Source organism: Poecilia formosa, unplaced genomic scaffold, assembly GCF_000485575.1.
Source record: "Poecilia formosa unplaced genomic scaffold, Poecilia_formosa-5.1.2 Scaffold115, whole genome shotgun sequence".
Classification (NCBI taxonomy): Eukaryota; Metazoa; Chordata; class Actinopteri; order Cyprinodontiformes; family Poeciliidae; genus Poecilia; species Poecilia formosa.
This window is the reverse complement of record NW_006800054.1, coordinates 1371072-1391649: the sequence shown is the minus strand read 5'-3', so window position 1 is coordinate 1391649 and position 20578 is coordinate 1371072. Positions and strand designations below refer to the sequence as shown.

At 37.6% G+C, this 20578-nt stretch overlaps 3 protein-coding genes across 3 annotated transcripts in view; 1 reads left to right on the top strand and 2 right to left on the bottom strand.

The window, feature by feature from the left end:
- zc3h7a (zinc finger CCCH-type containing 7A) overlaps window positions 1–12941 on the top strand; it is a 16083-nt gene extending 3142 nt beyond the window's left edge. The window contains exons 3-23 of the mRNA XM_007560484.2: window positions 3040–3079; window positions 3283–3486; window positions 4067–4225; window positions 5173–5253; window positions 5417–5470; window positions 5556–5595; window positions 5679–6022; window positions 6116–6368; window positions 6461–6489; window positions 6565–6709; window positions 6818–6976; window positions 7209–7414; window positions 9373–9473; window positions 9609–9790; window positions 10406–10479; window positions 10587–10720; window positions 10791–10896; window positions 10995–11103; window positions 11208–11341; window positions 12099–12262; window positions 12352–12941. Of these exons, the coding sequence (XP_007560546.1) occupies window positions 3040–3079; window positions 3283–3486; window positions 4067–4225; window positions 5173–5253; window positions 5417–5470; window positions 5556–5595; window positions 5679–6022; window positions 6116–6368; window positions 6461–6489; window positions 6565–6709; window positions 6818–6976; window positions 7209–7414; window positions 9373–9473; window positions 9609–9790; window positions 10406–10479; window positions 10587–10720; window positions 10791–10896; window positions 10995–11103; window positions 11208–11341; window positions 12099–12262; window positions 12352–12541 (2908 nt within the window). The 3' untranslated portion in view covers window positions 12542–12941. The remainder of the gene's footprint in view (window positions 1–3039; window positions 3080–3282; window positions 3487–4066; window positions 4226–5172; window positions 5254–5416; window positions 5471–5555; window positions 5596–5678; window positions 6023–6115; window positions 6369–6460; window positions 6490–6564; window positions 6710–6817; window positions 6977–7208; window positions 7415–9372; window positions 9474–9608; window positions 9791–10405; window positions 10480–10586; window positions 10721–10790; window positions 10897–10994; window positions 11104–11207; window positions 11342–12098; window positions 12263–12351) is intronic.
- Window positions 12942–13065: 124 nt separating this feature from the next.
- rmi2 (RecQ mediated genome instability 2) lies at window positions 13066–15811 on the bottom strand. Its single transcript, XM_007560482.2, has 2 exons — window positions 14670–15811; window positions 13066–13437 (listed from the first exon to the last, which is right to left on the bottom strand). The coding sequence occupies exons 1-2, from the start codon at window positions 14956–14958 to the stop codon at window positions 13286–13288; spliced, it is 441 nt and encodes a 146-aa protein (XP_007560544.1). The 5' UTR covers window positions 14959–15811; the 3' UTR covers window positions 13066–13285.
- Window positions 15812–16158: 347 nt separating this feature from the next.
- Window positions 16159–20496, bottom strand: ubfd1 (ubiquitin family domain containing 1). Its single transcript, XM_007560483.2, has 7 exons — window positions 20323–20496; window positions 18485–18763; window positions 18182–18390; window positions 18042–18107; window positions 17826–17931; window positions 17655–17737; window positions 16159–16352 (listed from the first exon to the last, which is right to left on the bottom strand). The coding sequence occupies exons 1-7, from the start codon at window positions 20336–20338 to the stop codon at window positions 16242–16244; spliced, it is 870 nt and encodes a 289-aa protein (XP_007560545.1). The 5' UTR covers window positions 20339–20496; the 3' UTR covers window positions 16159–16241.
- Between the last annotated feature and the right edge of the window lie 82 nt (window positions 20497–20578).

Here is a 20578-nt window from a genome sequence, read left to right as displayed (position 1 = left end):
CTGCAGATGGCAGCTCTGGAAAACTAGACTTGGGCACCCCTAGCATAAATGTATGAAAATACAATGTTAAAAATAAATTAAACACCACCTCATATTGTTAAATAACTGATTTTATGTACTGAAGTTTTAAATATTGCATTTGAGTTTCCATGGCCTATAAAATGCTGGGGTTTAGACCTTAGATATCAGTTGTCTATACATCCATCACAAGATAAATTTTTCTATTTTTCAAACCTCTACCTCTGAGAGAGAGAAGTGAGCAATGTCACTGCTCTTGCTGAAGAAATAGTGCAAAGATGGAAGTTGGAAACTAGCTTACAAGTAATATAATCTTGGCCAAAGCATTTTGTAAACATTTAATTAAGCAAGCAGAAATCTCAGCTTGTGAAAATTAATATTAGTGTGTTGCATCACACCAATGTATTGTTCTCTGTCGGTATGTCAGACAGGCTTTTAAAGAGTAATTAATGGCTGTTTTGGTGGGTCTTTTTTTAAAGCAGAACATATATATTTATTTATTTTTTATGTATGATTGTAAATGAAATCAACTTTGAATAGAATAATAATTGGCTCTACTTGCCAGATTTATACAAACAAAAAGGAATAAGAATTTGGTTCCACTCTTGCTTTCAAAGTGCAGACATTTAAAAAAAAATAGACATACATTTTGAAGGAAACAAAAAGGATTTTTTAGTTTTGTTTTATTTATTTATTTATTTTAGAAATGTGTATATACACAATGTTACAAAAACAAAATTAAGACAAGGTTGAATTAGTCCAATATGCATAGTGGTGATTCCCAGCAGAGTTGCTGGGCACTCTTAAGTGTTCATCAAAGAGAGCCTGAGGGAACAAACTGTTTCTGTGGCTGTTTGTTTATTCTGAAAGTGCTCTGTAGTGCCGACCCAAAGGAAAAAGTCTTAACTACTTGTGCCCAGGATGTGTGGGGTCAGCTGACATTTTCCTTACACCTAGATCTGTCTAACTCCTGGATGGAGTGAAGATCAGCCCCGACTATTCGCTCTGCTGACCTGGCTGCTCTTTGCAGCTTGTCCGTCTCCTGTTTTGTTGCTGAGCCAAACCACACAATGATAGACAAACTCAGAACAGGTTGAAAATTGGCTGTGTAGAACATGACCAGCAGCTCCTGTAGCTGCTCGCACTTTAGTTGTTTTTATTCCGTAAGCTGCAGTGGGATGTTAAGGTAATGTATATTTTGAAGCTTACCTGAAATGAGCATGGAAGGAAGTAAATGTTTCTGTGATTCTAGTCATACAGAATTCTGTTTTCCTTATTTTTGTGAGATCAGCTGCGAGGTGGCAGACATGGCCTTTGTTTTTGTATTTTTTTGAAATCTGGGCTTGGCTTCAACATTGTGTAGACTAAAGCTGTGTGCAAACCTTGTTCTGCAGCTGTGCCACACAGAGTAATGTTACATTTCCACTTATCTGTCAGAGACATTTTCTTAAAACAAAAGTGATAACTGAAATTGAATTTAAGTCGTAGCTTTGTCAGGTTAGGAGATTGCAATTTCTTTTTTAACCAGGTGTTGTTGTAAATCTGATCACATTATTTATGAACAACATAGATTTGTCACTTTGATTTTTAGTTGTTTACCATAGAGTAAAACACTGAAACAGTTTAAAGAAATACAATTTGTTTTAAGTTTAATGACGTAGTTTTGAGCGTATAGATTAGTGAAATTTTATGTGGTAATAGACTGTCCAGACTTCTTGTCTTCGGTGAGTTTTCAAAGACAACAAACACACTGAAGATGGCAAAATAACTCGTATCAAAACAGAATTTCCATTGTAATGTTTAATACTACAGGAATTTAGTTTGTGCAATAAATCATGTGATCTTTTCAGGATGGCATGACTGACGCATACTGATTCTTCATCACTATTTTGTGAGGGTTTCACATTTTTTAAGTGAACTGTCTTGAAAAGGGTGTTATAGAGTTCACTGTCTTCTTTTTTATAATGTGTAAGGCAACATCCTGAAGTTAATTATGCCGAGACATTTTACGTCCTAGGTGTTCAGTGTCATTTAGTGTGGATAAACAATCACTTTGTTCTTTCTTGGAGGCAAATTTGAACAGATTGTTGAAATTAGATTTTTGGGGGTATTCTTTTTTTAACCATATTTTTTCTGTTGATGTTGGCTTTTTTCCAGTCAGTTTGTGCATACATTGCGACCAGTGCAGTTAATGATGAACACAAACACCGGAACACTTTCCTGATAATTCATTTTTATGGATGTCACTGAGTCAATTTATGCTGAGGGTATCTTCAGGAAAACGTTCACCCCGGTGGACAGTAAACTTGTATCTTATCTTCCTGTTACAATTGAGTTTTCTTTTCCATTGTCGCCACATCTTTGCTCAGTATACAACATTTGAGCAAAGTTGAAGGTTTGATGTAATCAACTGTGTGTTGTCACCAGTTCAGGAGGAGTGATTGCTACAAAGATGGTGACACACACTTCTTTCTTTTCTTTTCTTTCATAATTATAAATTTCAGCCATTATTTACATCTGGATTGACATCGTCTGGCTCTTTCTGGTGCAGAATTTTGACTCATGTTTTGTGTGAATTGTGTTTGAAATGCGACATGACCATTCAGAATGTGGACCCTTTGGAAACAAACTTATCTGGTTTAGTACCAAAAAGAATAGAATAGTGCAGTTCAGATACGTCTCTTTCTTAACTGCATAATTTTATAACTAGGCATGTAATTGACTTTGAATCTGTCTATATTGAGTATTTCCATATATAAAGTAAATTGGATCCGTCTGTAAAGTTCTTGGTCATTGCATGTTGAGAGTTTAGCCTATATAAGCTAATAAACTTAGTCTGCAAAACATGGTCATCCTTGTATTAGGTTTCTGTACTACTTGATTGGGCTTCTTTATGGCTTTCTATTTGTGCTGCTAAACTTTAAAATATTTTTTCCTCTTTAGTGGTAGTTGTTTTTTTGTCTGTTTTAATCTAATTGACTTATTGAAGGTGTGAAACTCATTCTGTTCTTTGCTTTGTAGATCAACTCTTCCGTTTCCTGGAACCCAAGAGCAGTATGAGGTAAGCTTTGGAAATTTGAATGTGGGCGCAGCATCTTTTTTTTTTTTTTTTTTTTTTTTTTTCCCCAATGAGCTCATGTTGGGTAAGCTAAATTAAAGGCCAGTGTTTCAAATTGAGTAAAAGGAAAAGTTTTTTTGTCTTGTGCATGCAATAACACGTTGTTTTGTTATTGTCAGTGATTTTGTTTTCTTTTTAATTTCCAGGTGTTCATAAAGGAACTTGTGTGGAACCTCTTTGGAGAAGGAAATGATGTGTTTCAAGAAGGGGAGTGGACAAAATCAATTGAGATGTACACAGAAGCACTAAGTATAGCAGACTATGCGGACTCAGAAGACATCTGTGTTCCAACAAGTGTACTGGAGAAGCTGTATGCAAATCGAGCCGCTGCATATCTCAATATTGTTCCAGTAAGTTGGTGTCAGGTGGTTCTAATGCATCATAAGCTGTCTCACTTGAGATGAGCTGCAGGACTTCCAGTTCCTTCACTTTTTAATGGAAGATATATTGGCAAAGAACAACAAAAAAACAAGCTTTCCAAGTGATCATCAAAAGTGTTTTTCTGCATTGTCATTCTGTTGATAACTGGCTGAAGTTATTCACTGAAAACAGAACATTCTGGATATGACAAGAGAGCTGATCAAGTTTTTTTTTATACTGCTTAGCAGACCTAATCACACGGTTATGGGTTAAAATTTGTACACATATTTCATGATTATTAATCGATCACAAAAAAGTCAAAAGTTTTATCACTTTTTAAACAGTAAAGCTGTTTTTTGAGGCTTTTAAATGGGATCCATCAAAAAATATTTGAGAGAAAAAAAGAGCGACTTGCTATGTGAAGTATTTTGCTTCTTCTGGATTCAACAACATATTTTTCATGTCAGGTAAAACATTTTACTGTTGTCAGAACAAGGCACACCCAAACCTAACTCAAACTAAAGGTAATTAGTGTGATCTTTTACACCATTTTTTTGTCATCACTCATAGGGACTGTATGACCAAGCCCTAGAAGACTGTGAAAAGGCTCTCCAGTTGAATGAGGGGAACTACAGAGCACTGTACAGAAAAGCAAAAGCCTTGAAAGAAATGGGGAGACATCAAGAGGCCTATGAGGCTGTTGCCAAATGTTCGCTTACAGTGCCTCAGGTAAGGACAAATATTTGCACGGTGCAGATTACTAATGTACATCTGCAAGGAATCTACTTGTTGTTTTGGCTCTGTCTGAGGGGAAAAAAATCACCCTGACCCTTTGAGATGCAGAATACAGCAGTAACATGGGTACATACTGTTAATGCAACACTGACCTGATGAGGCTGGATGCAGTGAAATTGAGATGCACTGAGAAACAAGATGATGTTTGGAATGAGCTGGTTTTCTACTTGATTTGCCCTGATTAGTGATCCACTGATTGAGAACTTCAATCTCTTTCAACCAGTGAACACAGCTGAGTGCCTTCCCGTTGTGTTGACAACATTCTTCGGTGTTGCTGCTAAATGAAGCGTTCTCTAACTTGACTATTTTCAGGATCAGCAAGGTGTTTATAAGTGAAGATGGAGGAAGAACAGAGATGTAGGAAACTATTTGAAAGGAAACCAGACAGTTCTTTAGGTCATTCATGCTGCTAGAGAATCAGGAAAAAACTTGAATGGAGTCTAACAAAGTTGCTCGATCATATTTTTATAGCTTTCAGCCTCTGTCAGTCATTGAGCATGCTGGATTTGAAAAGGTTGGCAGCTTTATGGAAAATTAAGGTCAGGGTCTCCATTTTCTTGGAACTCTAGCAACTTGTCTCTTACAGGCGATGTGACTTTCTCTGCTCCAACTAAAAATACTTAATCACTTCTGGAAGGTAGACTTGAGTAATACTTTAAATGATGTTCTTGTTTTAAAGCTGTTAGAGATTTGTCTCAAATCGGTGTCGGCAGGTCCAAGCTTGACTTGGAACATATTCTATTCGTACAAAATAAGGACTTCCTTATTTAAAGTACAAAAGTGAAGCATCTGCTGGTTTTTGTCATAAATGTATTTCCTGTGTTTAAAGCATAACAGTAATACACAAAGATTGTTTCACAGCTGCTGTTTTGTCTTCTCAGGATCCCAATGTCACACAGCTGACTCAGGACCTTGCCAAAATTTTGGGGTTGAAAATCCGCAAAGCTTATGTAAGAAGTAAGGTATGTATGAAAGTCAGCTTGACCACACATGATGTCATGAAGAGTTAGTATTTTCTGTCTGACTCATGGGTTTTCAGGAGTAAGATCATTTAATAGGTATATAAATGTCCTTTCCAAACGGTGATCAAAATATATTAACCTCTTAAAAATTAACTTTTTACAGCCTGCCTTGAATGTTTTGCGTGGATCAAGTTATCAAGATGCATCATGTGACAAAGTATGCAACATCAGCTTCATGAGTTCATTTGAAGAAAACAGTTTCCCAAGCAATACATTAATCTATGAAATTTCTTCATTTTTAGTTTTCTCGTGGCTCAGATTCAGTTGAAGAAATAGAAATTGGTAAGTTTTACTATAAAAATGTTTTGATCTGAATGTGAGAAGGAGCTGAGTCAGATCTAATGCTGTCGTATTTTCTGTGTTAGAAGTGCCTCCATTTGCCCAAGATGGCAGTGTTTTGGCTTCAGGTCCAGCTCCGATCCAACCCCTGGCAGCAGTGCACGCCCCTCTGAATGATTCTGTGGTTGATGAACTTCCTCCTAGCAAAAGTATTTTATCTGTACCCCCATCTGAGCCGCCGGGCTTTGAGTCGGTCTCCCTGCCTGTATCTGCCCCCACATCAGTTCCTCTTTCCATGCACTCATTTGTGAACGGTTGCCGAACCAGCAAGCCTTGTCAGATTCTCGAGCCCAGTCAAGATTTTGACACTGACATAATTGGGGATGACCTGGATGACCTGCTGGACCAAGCTGGCCCTGAACCAGACATGGTTAGTGGGGGAATTTTAATATGAAGGGATATATGGGTCTAGATAGTTTCTTATTTCTTTCAGCTGAACTGTAACTTTTCTGTCATTCATCAGGGTATCCCCACCGTGAAAGGCCCTCTTCCCTTGCCTACCAGTATTTCCTCTGGCAGTTCTTTGTCAAATCCATTCCTGATTCCCTCTGATATAAGCCCTTACCTTCACAATAGTTCACAGCAGTGTACTGTAACTCTGCCTCCTCTCTATAACAAGTCAGGAAGTAGTACTTTGTTTGGTATGGACACTTTTCACTCCTTGCCCTCACCGCTGGACTCATTGGACAGTCTTAGTATATCAGACTACAAAACTGGTATGTTATTTTTTATTTCTTAAAAGGCAAGATGTCAATACAAAATAAATTTAATATCTTTCTTTTTGTTCTCCTCACTCAAATATTTTCAGATTTTGCCCACGGTCCCTTCATTCCAAAGGTAATTTCTCTGTTTAATCAGCAGCTTTTAAGAGTATAATTTTGGAGTAGTTTTTAAATTTCTTTTTAACTACAGCTCAGCAATAAAGATCAGCCCATGGGAATGCCACTAGGTATGCCTGAAGTGAAGGACCTTCCTGCTGCTGTGGATTTAGCAAAAAACCCCTTAGCTGAAACACATGAGTTCAAGCAAGCTTGCTCAATGTGTTACGTCAAAACAGGTGAGGGTTTGTTATGACAGTACAGGTGTCTCCTCCTAGAGTTTCTGTAAGCTGAGAGTGTGTTGTTTCGTTTGGTGTTAAGTTGTTTGTTTTTTCTTGTGCATGCAGGACCTGGAGTGTTGGATTACACTCTTCACACTGAAGATCATAAATGCAAAAAAGATGTATTACTTGGCAGAATAAAGCACATACCTGACAAAACGTGGAAGCTCATTCGACCCAGACCAACAAAAACCCAATATGTAGGACCTTACTACATTTGCAAAGGTAACTTGCATGTACACTGTTCTTTTTCCCCTCGTGATTTTTCTTTTGATTTTTGAATAGCCTTTGTCAGTAATCTAATAAATGTTTATTCTATTTATTTTATCATAATACACCATTAAAACAAGTAGAGGAGCGACCATAGCACATTTTTCTTCCTTGTGCACGGTTTGCTCTCTCTTAAGTCAAGCTTAGACTGAGAGGGAATACTAAAATGTGACCTTACCTGTTTCAGAGGTGGCTGTTGGAAAAGAGTGCCTATACCCAGGCCACTGCACATTTGCATACTGCCAGGAAGAGATTGATGTTTGGACTCTAGAGCGGAAAGGTTTTATCTCCAGGGAACTGCTTTTTGATCCTTTTGGGCCAAACTCAAACATCAGGCTAACTGTTCCCAAGATCTTACAGGAGCATCGTGGAATATTCATGTTTCTCTGTGGGGTTAGTGTTTTAATTTTTTTTCACTGCATTGACATTGGAGTAGGTTGATGTGTTTAGACATAAGGGCTGTCCTTTGTTTTTGTTGTTGATGAGGCAAATATTTTTTTAATTATATTAATTTAAGGGAAAACTGACATGCTAATGGCGTTGATTAAATTCATCTTATATGCTTAGATTGTATTTTTCTCTGCTTTATTGGAAATATAAAAACTGAGTATTTGCATCTGTAGATGTAAGACCAAGGTAAAAACCTGTGCAGCTCTATTAGGGATGCTGCTTTTGTGATGTCATAAATTGAATTGAAGGTGCTTAAAGCATAAGACAATAAGCAGGAAAACAGAAAGTACTTGGTACTTTCCTTGAAGAAAGTATTCACATTTTATTAATAAGTGGTGTGTTGAATTATTTATACTCTTCACAGTAATGACTGGGAAATCTTAACACGGCAATCAATCACATAATCATATGACATATAGTTTCTTAGCAGGTTTATGCTCGTTTCCACTTGTGCTTTGAATGTTTATTTTTGATGATCCGTACTTTCAAATCTGAGTTTGGCAGGCCTTCACAATAATTTTTTGCTCCTTTCATGCTCCCCTCTGCCAAAACATGTTTTTGGTCAATTTAAGAGATGACTTTAAGCCAAATCCACTAGGGAGGTTGTGAGCTGTCCACAGTTTTTAGTTGAAGGCCTCCTGAAAATATGCTTTTTAAATGTTGTCACAGTTGGAATGACTTTGGATCAAGAACGACATCAACTTAAATTCTCACCTGCCAAATTTGATTAAGAAAAAAGCGAAAATGTCTGCACTTATCCGGTCATGGAAATTGAGGGTGTCAGAGATCATGTGAGAGGTTGATCCATTAAGTGCTCTGTGGATTAATAAGATAATTTATTTCTAAATGAGTCAACATTTTATGTAAAAATATTCCATGTTAATGGTGGTGTTTTGGCTCCTTTATTTTGATTTAAAGTCCAAAAGAGTTTAACACTCGTCTTCCTTGCTGCCGGACTATTATGATGAAAATATGGCTCATTGATATGTTTAGAAATCGAGCATATAACATCATCTCAGCTGCGTTGGACTGCTGAGGGGCTTTGTTCTTGTGGACTCCATATTTGTACTTCTGCTTTTTGTTTAAACTACAAGTTTGCATCCAGGAGATTCTAACAATTAAAAATACCTCACTTATATCAGCAAAAATAGTAAAAGTGTCAGTCTATTTCTGTTATAGCAATAACAATAGATTTATTTCAGTTATTGTGACATATTGTTACTGTTCCAACTCTTAATAGGTGCAATATTTTTTTATATTATAAAATGACTAACAGTTTATAAATCTACAACAGCTTTTGATCTAAAAAAAGTTAGTGTTGGCAAAGTAATTAGCCAAATGATCTGCTTTTTTAAACAGTGCTGCATAGCATGCAGTTCATATTTAATGACAGACATGCTAATTCGTAGCAAGCATGTCTTTAAAACAGTTCCAATATAAAAAGTGTAATGGACGGCAGCACTCTGGTAAGTTGTGACTTTTTTTCTTTGGCAAAGGAATAATTTTTAAACTGCCAACTTCATGTCCTTTCGTTTCACTGAGGATAAAAGTTCAGGGGAATTCCCACAGTGTCATATGTCGCTGACTCTGTGTGTGGGGGAGGAGAAGCATTCACTCTCATGTAATTAGTTTAGTGGAAGAAAAATCACATGAATGAAACTGCAACATGCTTAAAGATCTATACAGAAATATACAAATATTACAAATAAACCAATGAAAAAAGACTGAGGTAGTACTTGACCTAAGCATTGGCAATACTTCATTGGTAGAAATTCTAAAGAATCTTCTTAACTAACCTGATACTACTTCCTCCTGATTTGTCTGTTTAGCTAAAATGAACCAGATAATGTGTTATTTGGGAAATTATGAAACTTCCTTAATGCACCCTCTTTGTCTTGCAGGTGTGCTTTGACCACAAACCCAGAATAATCAGCAAGACCAACAAAGATGACCCATCTCTTTGCTCTCATCCGGTGACAAAGCATGACTTTGAGACTCATAAGTGAGTCATTCAAAATTGGCAAAATGCTGTCTTAAAACCTCCTTTCAGAGAGATTCAGAGAAATTTAGAAATTGTGAAAAAATGATCCAATTACTAACTCTCTTTTTTTTCTTCTCTTTTTTTGTCTCCTCTTAGGTGCCTGGTTCACATTTTGAGGGACAATACAGTTCGTTATTCTAAAATCAGACCTTTGAGTCCCCAGAGTCAGCTGGATCTTTGCCGGCATGAAGTGCGCTATGGCTGCGTAAGAGAAGACGACTGTTTCTACGCCCACAGCCTGATCGAACTCAAGGTCTGGATGATGCAACATGAACTTGGTAAGCAACGTGTCTTACTTTAGCATTTCGCAAGAGATGAATGTCAGTCCGAAATACCATCAATAATTTAAGAAGTCCTACAGTTCGATATGAAAATTTTAGAGTATCAATACCAGCTGACTTTGCATGAACTGCAAAGATCTGTAGAGGTCAGGTGGGCGTATTGGAGTCAGATGAGATCAGAATTAAACCATATGGCTGAAAACGGACAGAACACAACATCTGAAGTGTGAAAAATGGCGTGAGCAGCATCATACAATCGCACTACTTGAACTTCCAACAGAAGACGGTTGATTCCATAGTCGGCACCTTTGCAGCGGTCCCTCATACTAAGCATGCATGTAGTGACGGTAAGGAGAAGAATGGCACTACAACAAGAACCGTTCAGCTGCACTTGTTTGTCTTAGCAGCCATCTTCTGTGGAGGAGTCTGTAGGGTTGTTAATGTTCATAATGTGAATTTTTTCAAGTGTATTGATATATTTGTAAGGTGTTATGCTACCAGAAGTCTGAGGCCTTTGTGAGAATGCTGACAAAGATTTGATTTCTTGGAGGGAAAAAAAAAATGTTTTGTTAAAAAAATGTTTTCACTCACTTTTTTTAACTCTTCTTGCAGGTATCACTCATGAAAGTATTGTTCAAGATGCAAAGAAATTTTGGAATGCAACAGCTTCCTTGCAAGGAGCACAGGTGGAAAACACACTGCAAAACAATGTATCGACTCATTCTGTTTAACACGGATAAAAATAGCTGCAGTTGTCTAACAAAGTATCTCTGTCTTCAATCGTTGTCCCCAGTTTTCAAGTCCTCAGAGAAGATTTGGCCCTCCAAATCTGAAGATGATGTTTGTTTGTGGTCAGTGCTGGAGAAACGGCCAATTGAGTGAAGCTGACAAAAATAAGAAGTATTGCCAAGCAAAGGCGAGACATACGTAAGTATTTCAATTTCTCTTGGATTGTTTCAAAATGAGCGAATATTAATTGGTCTCTTTCTGATTTTAGGTGGACAAAAGACAAGAGGGTTGTGCTCGTAAGTTCTCATGAAAGAAAAAAGTGGACAACAGTAAGACCACTTCCAACCAAAAAGCCCATCCCATCTCAGTTTGAGGTACACATCCTGCATTGTGCTATTTTGCTGTAGCCTACATGTGAAGAACACTTTCTTTTTGAGTTTCTGCCTACTGGTAACTAAATGTTTCATTTTAGATTTGCATGCATGTGACAGCGGGCAAGAAGTGTCAGTACATTGGCAATTGCACATTTGCTCACAGTGTAGAAGAAAGAGACCTTTGGACCTACATGAAGGAAAACAACAGTAAGTTTCCTGTGGAGGAGCTCGGCTTTCTCACTTTTTGGATTTCATTAGTACAATCGAATCGCCTTGCAATGCAGCACACTCATTGTACGTCCATCCTCCAGTTCCAGATATGGATCAGCTTTATGAGCAGTGGCTGCAGTCTCAGAAGCCTGGCTGGGGGGAAGAAATGTCCAATAATTCTTTCAGGGAGAACGGCAAACAGATCCACATGCCGACAGACTATGCTGAGGAAGTGGTGAGTTGCAGAGCCAGCTGCCTCTGCACACAATTCATGTTTAAACTGCCAGTTGGCATGTTTGTTCTGGATACATGAACTGTTCAACAGAGAAATGACAGCTTTCATTCCAGGAAGTAAACTAAGAAATAAGCATCCCTCTGATAGACTGTTGCATCTCGATACTGATTTGAAAATATTTTATACCTCAATTTGATTACAAATCTCTACCATTTTGTCAACTTCAGGGGAGTTTTTCATTGATAAGTTTATTTGTACAGCACACTTCAGCAACAAAGCGGGGCATTGTGCTTTATACTATAAAATAATAAAGTAACCAATTGTGAAACAAGCAATTAACATTACATTTTGTCAAATGCCATCAAAACCATTAAGCAAAGGCAACTTTGAACAGGTGAGTTTTTAACCTTAATTTAAGGAAACTGTGTTCCTGCAGTTTTTTGGAAGTTTCTTTCAGATTTGTGATGTGTAGAATCTGAATGCTGTTTCTCCATGTTTGGTTCTGGGGATGCAGAGTATACCAGAAACAGAAGACCTAAAAGGTCTGTAAGGTTGATATAACAAAAGATCTTTAATGTGTTTGATGCTAAGCTATTCGCTGATTTATAAACTACCAGAAGTATTTCAAAGTTCTCTGAACTACAGGGAGGCAGTGTTAGGACTTTAGGCTCTGTTGTCCTAGTTTTTGTGAGTTCTAGTTTGGTTATTTGCCTCGTAATTAAAGAAAAAAAATTAAAAGCTGATTTCTTTTTCGCAGGCCGGCAATCATTGTTGGTTGTGTGGTAAAAACTGCAACAGCGAGAAGCAGTGGCAGCAGCATATCACTTCAGAGAAACACAAAGAGAGAGTTTTCAACTCGGAGGACGATCAGAACTGCTGGCAGTATAGATTTCCCACAGGCACTTTCAAAGTTTGTGAGAGGTAAGATTATCAGATTAAACAGCTGGTCTATTCCTGGTGCCTTTGTCCTCCTTCTGCAGTTTTTGATGTTTGATGTTGTGTTTCAACAGATTTCTCAAAGGCACATGCACAGAGGATGACTTGTGTAAACTGGCTCATGGAGAGCAGGAGCTGAAAGAATGGATGGAGCGCAGGGAATTCCTTTTGATGAAACTTGCCAAAGCAAGAAAAGACCATCTTATAGCACCAAATGACAATGACTTTGGAAAATACAGTTTTCTCCTTAAAGACATTAAATAATGACATGCTGGAAATATTGACGCTCACTCGCAAACAAGGCAGTATTCAGTCATGAGTCGGGTCTTTTTTTAAAAGGCCTCTGCTGGGAGCAGGAAGTAGCCTGATCCCAGCATGATTTAACAGAAGGCGTTCAGGACCGTCTCTCTGATTGGTGGGTGGTTTTTCTCTGATCAATCTACAGAGTGTTATCATTAATGGCAAATATTCAGTGTGCGACACCTGAAGCTTTGCTACACATTGTTCAGTAGAAACGCCTGAATATGGTGACAAAAATAGCATGTGTAAACCTTGATCAGAGACATGTTCCAATGCTTAGTTATCTTAAAAAAAATTCTTTTCACAAAACATTTGTATATGTTAATGACCTTTTCTGTTTAAGTATTAAACTACTTAAACTGAGTTGACATTCTTGTGTTTTAATGAGTCAACATAGGTCATTTTCACTTTTCATTTATCTGATAGTGTTACTGGTGTGATGGACACCTTACCAAATAAAGATAAAAAAATTTTTCAAAATCTGAAACTGTGTTTTATTAAGATTTAATATGCCATAGGTGAACAAGTCACTGCAACTCTGGTGCATGTAAAACAGATATTTACAAATTATGATACACAAGGGAAAAAAAAACAAAAAACGGGTTAAGACATTTTGTATGATGAGATGAACCTCAGTCACAAACATCATCTAGTCATACAAATGCACCTGCTCTATGCAGCTAGCAGTACTCATCAGCCGTCTGATATTCAGGTTAACACCTGCTGCAGCTCCTCCACCTCCAGCTTCCACATCTGTCTGTGGAGCGCAGCGAACTCCGAGAGGTCTGCCATCTTCACAGCACGGATTACTGGCTCCGGGGAAACGGCCTGGACGACGCCCATCACCATTACATATTTACCTGCAACAGCAGCGGATGATCAATGTGGGCAAAGGTGAAAATGTACAGCAGCTGATTAAGCTTTCGGCTGGGACATTTAAGTATTCATTTCACGTCTTTTGGATCTACAGTTTTGCAATTTATGTTCAATGTGGAAAAGTAAATCAACTGGACTATTTGAAAACTGGAGGGGTTTCGAAACAGAAATAGTAATTTTTAGGTGGTGATTTATGTAAGTGGTTAAAAAAAAAGCTGCACAATATATCAAGATGCAACATTGCAAATGCAAGAGAGTGCTTACACAGAAACTGGCCATTTGAGAAAAGTAGCTGCTTTTGAGGGAAAAAAAAATATTTTGGTGGCTGCAATTCAAACTTATTGCATTTTTCTCAGAGTAAAGTTAACATTTATTCTAATAGTTTTGACAGAAATTCTGGCAATTCTAGGCTCAAATATCTTTCTTTCATACTGAATCTCAATAAATCCACTACATAAAGTGTGACTGCTACCTAAATGTCAAAGTTTAAAGTCACTGAATTCAACTTTACAAGTTTTAGATAAACTTTTATTTTATTCATCTTGGTTCATGTTTATGAAAATGCAGTGATGAGTTATGATGGTCAAAAGCAGCAGATTTATCCTAAACTTAGATCACTGTCTCGATAAATATCCTGATTTTCAACATTTTTTTTTCTACTAGATGCAAATAAATATTTTAGGTGTTGCATCAATGTGCATACTTGATCAAACAACTTCAGGGGTTACTTTGGATAAAAATATTCAAGCACCAAGAAATAATGTGAGGATTCATCAAAGTACAGCCTAGATTTATAACTTTATCTCAGCCTGTGGTTCTGCTCAGGTGTTGAGGAAGCCCAGGTTGCTGTAACAGCGACCTTCAGCTTGTCAGCAGTGGTAAGACATTTTGCACCATGTCAACACTTTTTTTCTTCCACTCAACTTTCCATTAATAAGCCCCTGCACAATACCACGCTCCAGTCATTTTCTCAAGCTATTTTGTGATTTACCTTTATTGCGAAAGGTGTCAATGACTGCCTAATTCTCATCTCCATGGCTACAAACTCAGTTCAGTGTAAAACTCGTTCAATTGTACTTTTTGTGTGCAATTCAAATTCCCTCAGGAATTAAGAGTTTGGTGTTAGAAATAATACATTTAACAATAAAAACCATATAAATATTTTTAAATTAGATTACTATAATTAGATTTTGAATGACACATGCACCCATATTACCTGGAAGCAAACACGGTTTCCCTTTGGGAATGTTATTGACGCCCTGGACGGCGAAAGTCCCCGTTTCGTCCATCAGCATCACGGTGGTCCCGTCCAACTGGACCTCCAGCACCGTGCCCTGCATCCACACAAGGGACACACGCAGAGTGCGACCCCTGCCCGCTCGGATCACGTATCCCTCCGCGCTGTCGGCTGCACCCCGGATCCCCGCCGCCCTCAGCTGACCTGACAGGACTTTAACCGGCGGGGAACGTTTCCCGTCCTTGCTGCTCTGCTCCAGTTTGGACATTACCGGGCGAATGAAGCCGACTCCAGATGGAGCAGCTCAGACTGGAAAGTTTGTCATTTAATTTCTCACGGCGCGCCAAATGTGTTACCCGGAAGATATAGATTTTCCTCGTGGGAACAGGTTCCGACCAGGATTATTTCAAATTAAAAGCATGTCATCTACGTCTGTGTCCATGCAATCTTGTTTGAAATTTGAAATACTTTTAAATTACAGCTAAATACAAGTATCAATTTCACATTTTTGAAAGCGAGACTTCATCCTATGATTAGAGATGCACTTTGACAATACAACATAGGACCAAAAAAATTGTTTTATTAATACACAAAAGTTGTCCCCTAATGACTGTTACCTGGCCAACTGACCAGCAAACAGTCACTGACACTTTTTACAAGGAGAGCAAGCTTTTAAAGACTAATCTTCTTTCATGCATAGTAATGGAAAATTGGGTGGAAGGAAAATTTAAAATACATACACATGTAACAACAGCTGTCAAAGGATTGCAAGGCAAAGCTCATTGAAGACTGAGGAGATTCACAAGGCACAAACTGCAGCTGGAATCAGTGCTTGACATATTACAGACATATACAGGACCTAATTTACAGCTATTCTTTTTGTGAACACAAACAATAATCTTAACCCTTCTACTGTGGTTTTGTAGATGCAATTTTGTTTCCTCTTTTCTGTACAAAATTTGGTGAAGCGGAAGCGGTTCTCAGAAAACCTAAAACAAAAGCTCTGTAATTCAAGCACAAATTTGACAATTTCCTCCCCGCTTTTTGTTGTAATGTATAAGACTTTAATTTCAAGAAAGCAAATATGCAAAAAGCAAAACAACTAAGCCAAATTGGAAAACTCCATTTCGGATCTAAATCAAACCTCAATCAGACCCTTATTGTGTTTCAAAAAGCAGGTACAATTCAAAAGGAACCAAATGAGTCAAACAACTCAGGGTGCATTTATTTCATTAAATAAATTTTATTTATTTTTAAGAATAACTGAAGAAAAGTGTTAGCAATTTCTGTACATTTTTTTTAATTTTCCCTTGGATTTGCTGAAAACATTGATCAACAGGGCTGAGAAATTGTATGCTGCCGCATAGTGCACCTTTAACCTAAAAACAAGATAGTTAGTCCACAGGCATCCGTCAGTTTCCTTCAAAAAGCTTCCCAACTGTTCCTCAAGCCTCACTTTAGTCTCCAGTTTTTTGTTTGTTTTTTTTTTATATATTTTTTATTGGCTCCTCCTCTCCATCCCAGTTCATCATTGTCAAAAAAAGAGGCACATTAGAAATACTGCCATTTTCCAAGGACTGTGTCTTTGATTGCATCGACAAACTGTGCAGGCACCCAGTAGACCCAATACTGAGAGGCTTCCGTTGGACCCAACTGAAAAGCCTGCAGAAGTGGAAGATAAACTGGTGAGGAATTTTGGGATTACAAGGAATACGACAGCTTACCCACATGACTGACATTTTTTTTTTTTATGTTATGCCTCTTGTTTGTCTTCAGAGAGAAAACCTCAGTGTTACTGAATATAGTGACAAAGGACTGTATGTCCAACTGGTTCTTATCATTGTGTCTTCAAATCTGTCACAATCCAGACTTCATCAAGCCCACAACCAGTACAAGGAAAAAACATCTTGTTTGCTTGTCTTTGGGCCTACCATCCCACCACTGAAACAATGTTTGTTAGTATACATTATGTGTTCTATCATAATATGAATCCATTTAACAGACCTGGATCACAAATGGAAGACCATTTTGTAGAATTATTTTTTTTATACGATTGCTGGTTTGCTTTAGATACCGGTCTTCCTGCATAACCCAACTGTGATTGAGCTTAAAGTTATAAACTGAAGGATTATTTCTGGGTTTTCTGGTACAGAGTAGACTTTATTGCTCCATCAATCACAGCATACTGTCCAGGACCAGAAGCAGCAAACCACCACATTTGCATTTTTTTTTCTTTTTTCTGAAATGCTGTAACAGAATGCACAACGTACAACATTTAATTCTCTCCCCTCTGAGCTCCTCAAAGCAGAGCTGTGATTCTAGAATCGGATTCAATATTTCTGCTATCATGTATCCGGGTTGTGCTATTGATCAAATGCGATCTAAAACCTGAACCAGTTAAGACATTTATTCCGTCTGCTATTAAACTTAAAGTGTTCGGTAAGGTAGAGCTGATGATTAATACGTTTTATAAGTCATACATGCACAGATACCAGATATGTTCCAAGAAAAGTACTTCACGGCATAATGACCCTGGTCTGTGATTCATAAAGCAAATCCAGTGGTGGATCATTTCCATATGTGCAAAGCTATGAGACACATATCTTTGACAGAGTTCTTTATAATGCCACACTACTAGTTTTATCTTAAAAGAGCCTTTCCTGAGAATATTCCTCCCAAAAACACTGAAAATTATGACTCAATCTCTGATGCACACAACTCCCTCAAAGCTTCCTTGGAAAAGCTACAACAGCTTTTCACATCCTCAAAATACTTTTTACTTAGAAAATACAGCTGAGCTCCATCCTTTTTCTGTAAGTAAATAAAGCAATCTTACCTTCTGAACTTTTCTGGATAGTATAGCCCAAACACACATCTGCTAGCTCTGAGTATTAGATTCTTCTTTTATTTTACTTTACAGCTAAATCATAAATCTGACATGCAGAGAGCAACAACAATAGTTACCATCATGTGATAGTCGTCATGGCCTTCGATGGGTTCGGACACTACATTTTTAATAGAGCCCATTGGAACTTTCTCTGTTCTCTCTGCAAGTGAGAAAGCATAAGCAGAACTGCATTAACATAGCCAGCATCTCTGCACCGCTGGGACCTCAGTCAGGAATCATAACGTCACCTTTTGTTCCGATCCACAGCTGATCTTGCTCCAGTTTGAATGTGAGTCTTACTTTTCCTCCGGATTTGTTAAACATTCCGGATAAAGGCACCGTTGGTAATCGTTCCTGTTGGTACGACAAAAGAGCTATTAATCCCTTGTAAGTTTACTTAAAAGACCAAACATATGTTGGACAGCTGTAGATAACTTGAATGAGCTCTAATCGTCACCCCTCACCTTTGCTCCTTTGATAGCTGGCATTATATCTTCTGGTTTACCTTTGTCCAGTACTTTCCTGTGTTGCTGAAGACACAATGCGGGTTTTTAAAAGAATCCATACAACTTCAATATTTAACAGTGCTGTTGAAAAATCTTACCTTTTGCCTGCATAAGGGCTCTTTCTTGTTTTCCTCGGCTTTAACTTCCTGCTGAACAACCTCTTTCGGTGTGTTAACAGCTAATACATCATTTATTGTAGATCCGACCACCATTATTTTTGCCCCGTTTGTAACCTTTATGTCACGTAGCGTCTTGTCCTCCGAAAGCAGTCCTTTGTACATCACTTTTTGCATTGCTGGTGGAAGACCTAAAAACAACGCGGGAACTCCTTCAGTTCTTAGCCGACAATATTTGTCATGAAATGTAACATAAAAGTCATTTAAACAATTTCACACTCCTACCAGTGAGCGCATGGATCCTCTCTTTTAGCTTGGCTCCGGTACTGTCGACAGGAATTTTCAGGTCGTATTTGTTCTTGCTCCAGATAATCTTCAAGTCCACCGTCTCCTGCTTGTCGTCTGCGTCGTCGCCATTGCTAATACTAGAGTCCTGAGTTGTGGCATTTCCTGCATCTGTGAGAGATGTGGGTTCCGCGTCGGCCTTTTCCACATTTTCACCAAATGCCTCGGCTTCTGTTGGCTTTGCCTCAGTCTCAGTGTCCATTACGGCTCCGTCATCTCCTGCAAAAGCATCCGGTTTACATTTATTTACATAAAATGAAACAAGAATTCCTGGAATATATGTCAGTAGAACACTGTCTATTCCAGAGAAAATGTTTATGAATGTTATTTAAGAATAAAGAGTAAAACAAATATTTAGTTACTACAAGTAACTACAGACAAAACACTAAAGTCAGCATAGTGTCATGATCAAATGTGATTGATAAAACTGGGTAAGTTTTAATTTTAGATCAAAGTGTATGATACATTTCTAAATCAACAACAAATAAAATGCAGATGTTTAAGCCCATACCACTTACTGAGCGCTGAAAGGGAAACACCTCACAAGAGCTTTACTACTTTTGAGCATAGTCTACAAGAGCGTCAGCACTTTAAATGGTTGGTTATAAAACCAGATAGAAATGTAGAAACATCTTGTGGCAGACAACTCATTTTCATACATTAAAAAAAATTAGTTAAAACCATCCAAGTACATGGCAATGAGGTAAAACAACCAGGAGTTTTTCACCATACCACACGTTTGGCCAGTAATCATAATCCTAATAAACATATGTAGCATGTTATTCTGAAAGGGGAGCTGTAAGTCTATCAATTAAGAATATTTTAACTGATAATTAGAGCAAACACATTTGTTATCTTGTTTACTGATCTACTGATGTCCCGTGAAACACTGAATTCCAAGAGAAAATGTGATTCTGGGCCTCCTGAGTTTGCTGCTTTTGATCAAACAAAGCACTGAACTTTCTGCAGAAAAAACATCTGACTAGTTGGTTTACTTTTTGTTTTCCTAAAACCAAATTCTAAATTTTTTATGCTATGCAAAAATGTTTCAAGATTACCTTGTATCCTTTATAGTAGCAGTGTGCATATATAGTCAGTGGGTCGTCATGATAATCTATTTGAGTACTGCTTGAGATTCCTCTGCTCATCTGAATATATAAGATATGAGGATGTTTTTTTAGATAACACATTGAAGGTTCCTAAGATGTAGTTTCGCTTTTTTTCCCTCCTCAGCCGCATTCACTCTCGAGGTCTTTCTAGCTCTTTCTATCGCTTAACATTTAATGAAAGTGACCACAGTGTTTTGTACGATGAACGAAATTTTTTTCAAAAACAAAATAAACAAACGGAAATTATGTAATTATGGCAGACAAAGCAACCAAAACCAAAAACTGAGGATTTTAGCCAAAGTAGTGACATTACCGTGAGCTATTGCATGAGATTCCAGTACTTTCGTTAACTATCTTTAATTGTCTTATTTATGTAATGATAATTTACGGTCAAGTGCTCACACTTGTTAATGCTTTCGACCTTAATAGTAGCTGTCGTCAAATATAGATAAATGTAACTGATGTTAGCTATCGTTAACGTTTGCTAGCAGGACCGCTGCTGAACATTTACAGAAAAAACGTAGCAGAGAAAAGCACATTTACATCACCGTCTAATAATAACAGCATGTTTCAAAGACTAAATTAGACATACGTGACATTTTATTGCTACAACATAAACGTAAACTAAAAATGTTTTGTGTATTTTTGCTAAATTTTCTCTATACCCACCATCCTGCGTCGCCATGATGATTGTGTACAATCTGTCGGTTTGTGGCAAAGAGGATACAGGAAGCAGGATGACTCCGATACCACTAAGTCTAAAATAAGTTAATTATGGCACGCCAATAAATTGACATGGATGGCAACAAAGTGTTAATATAATTTAATTGTTCAAAAATATATATATATAAATATAGTTACGCAAACTTGACTTAGTTAAGCCCTTTGTAGACAATTTATCGTAAAACGGATATGATAGAAACGC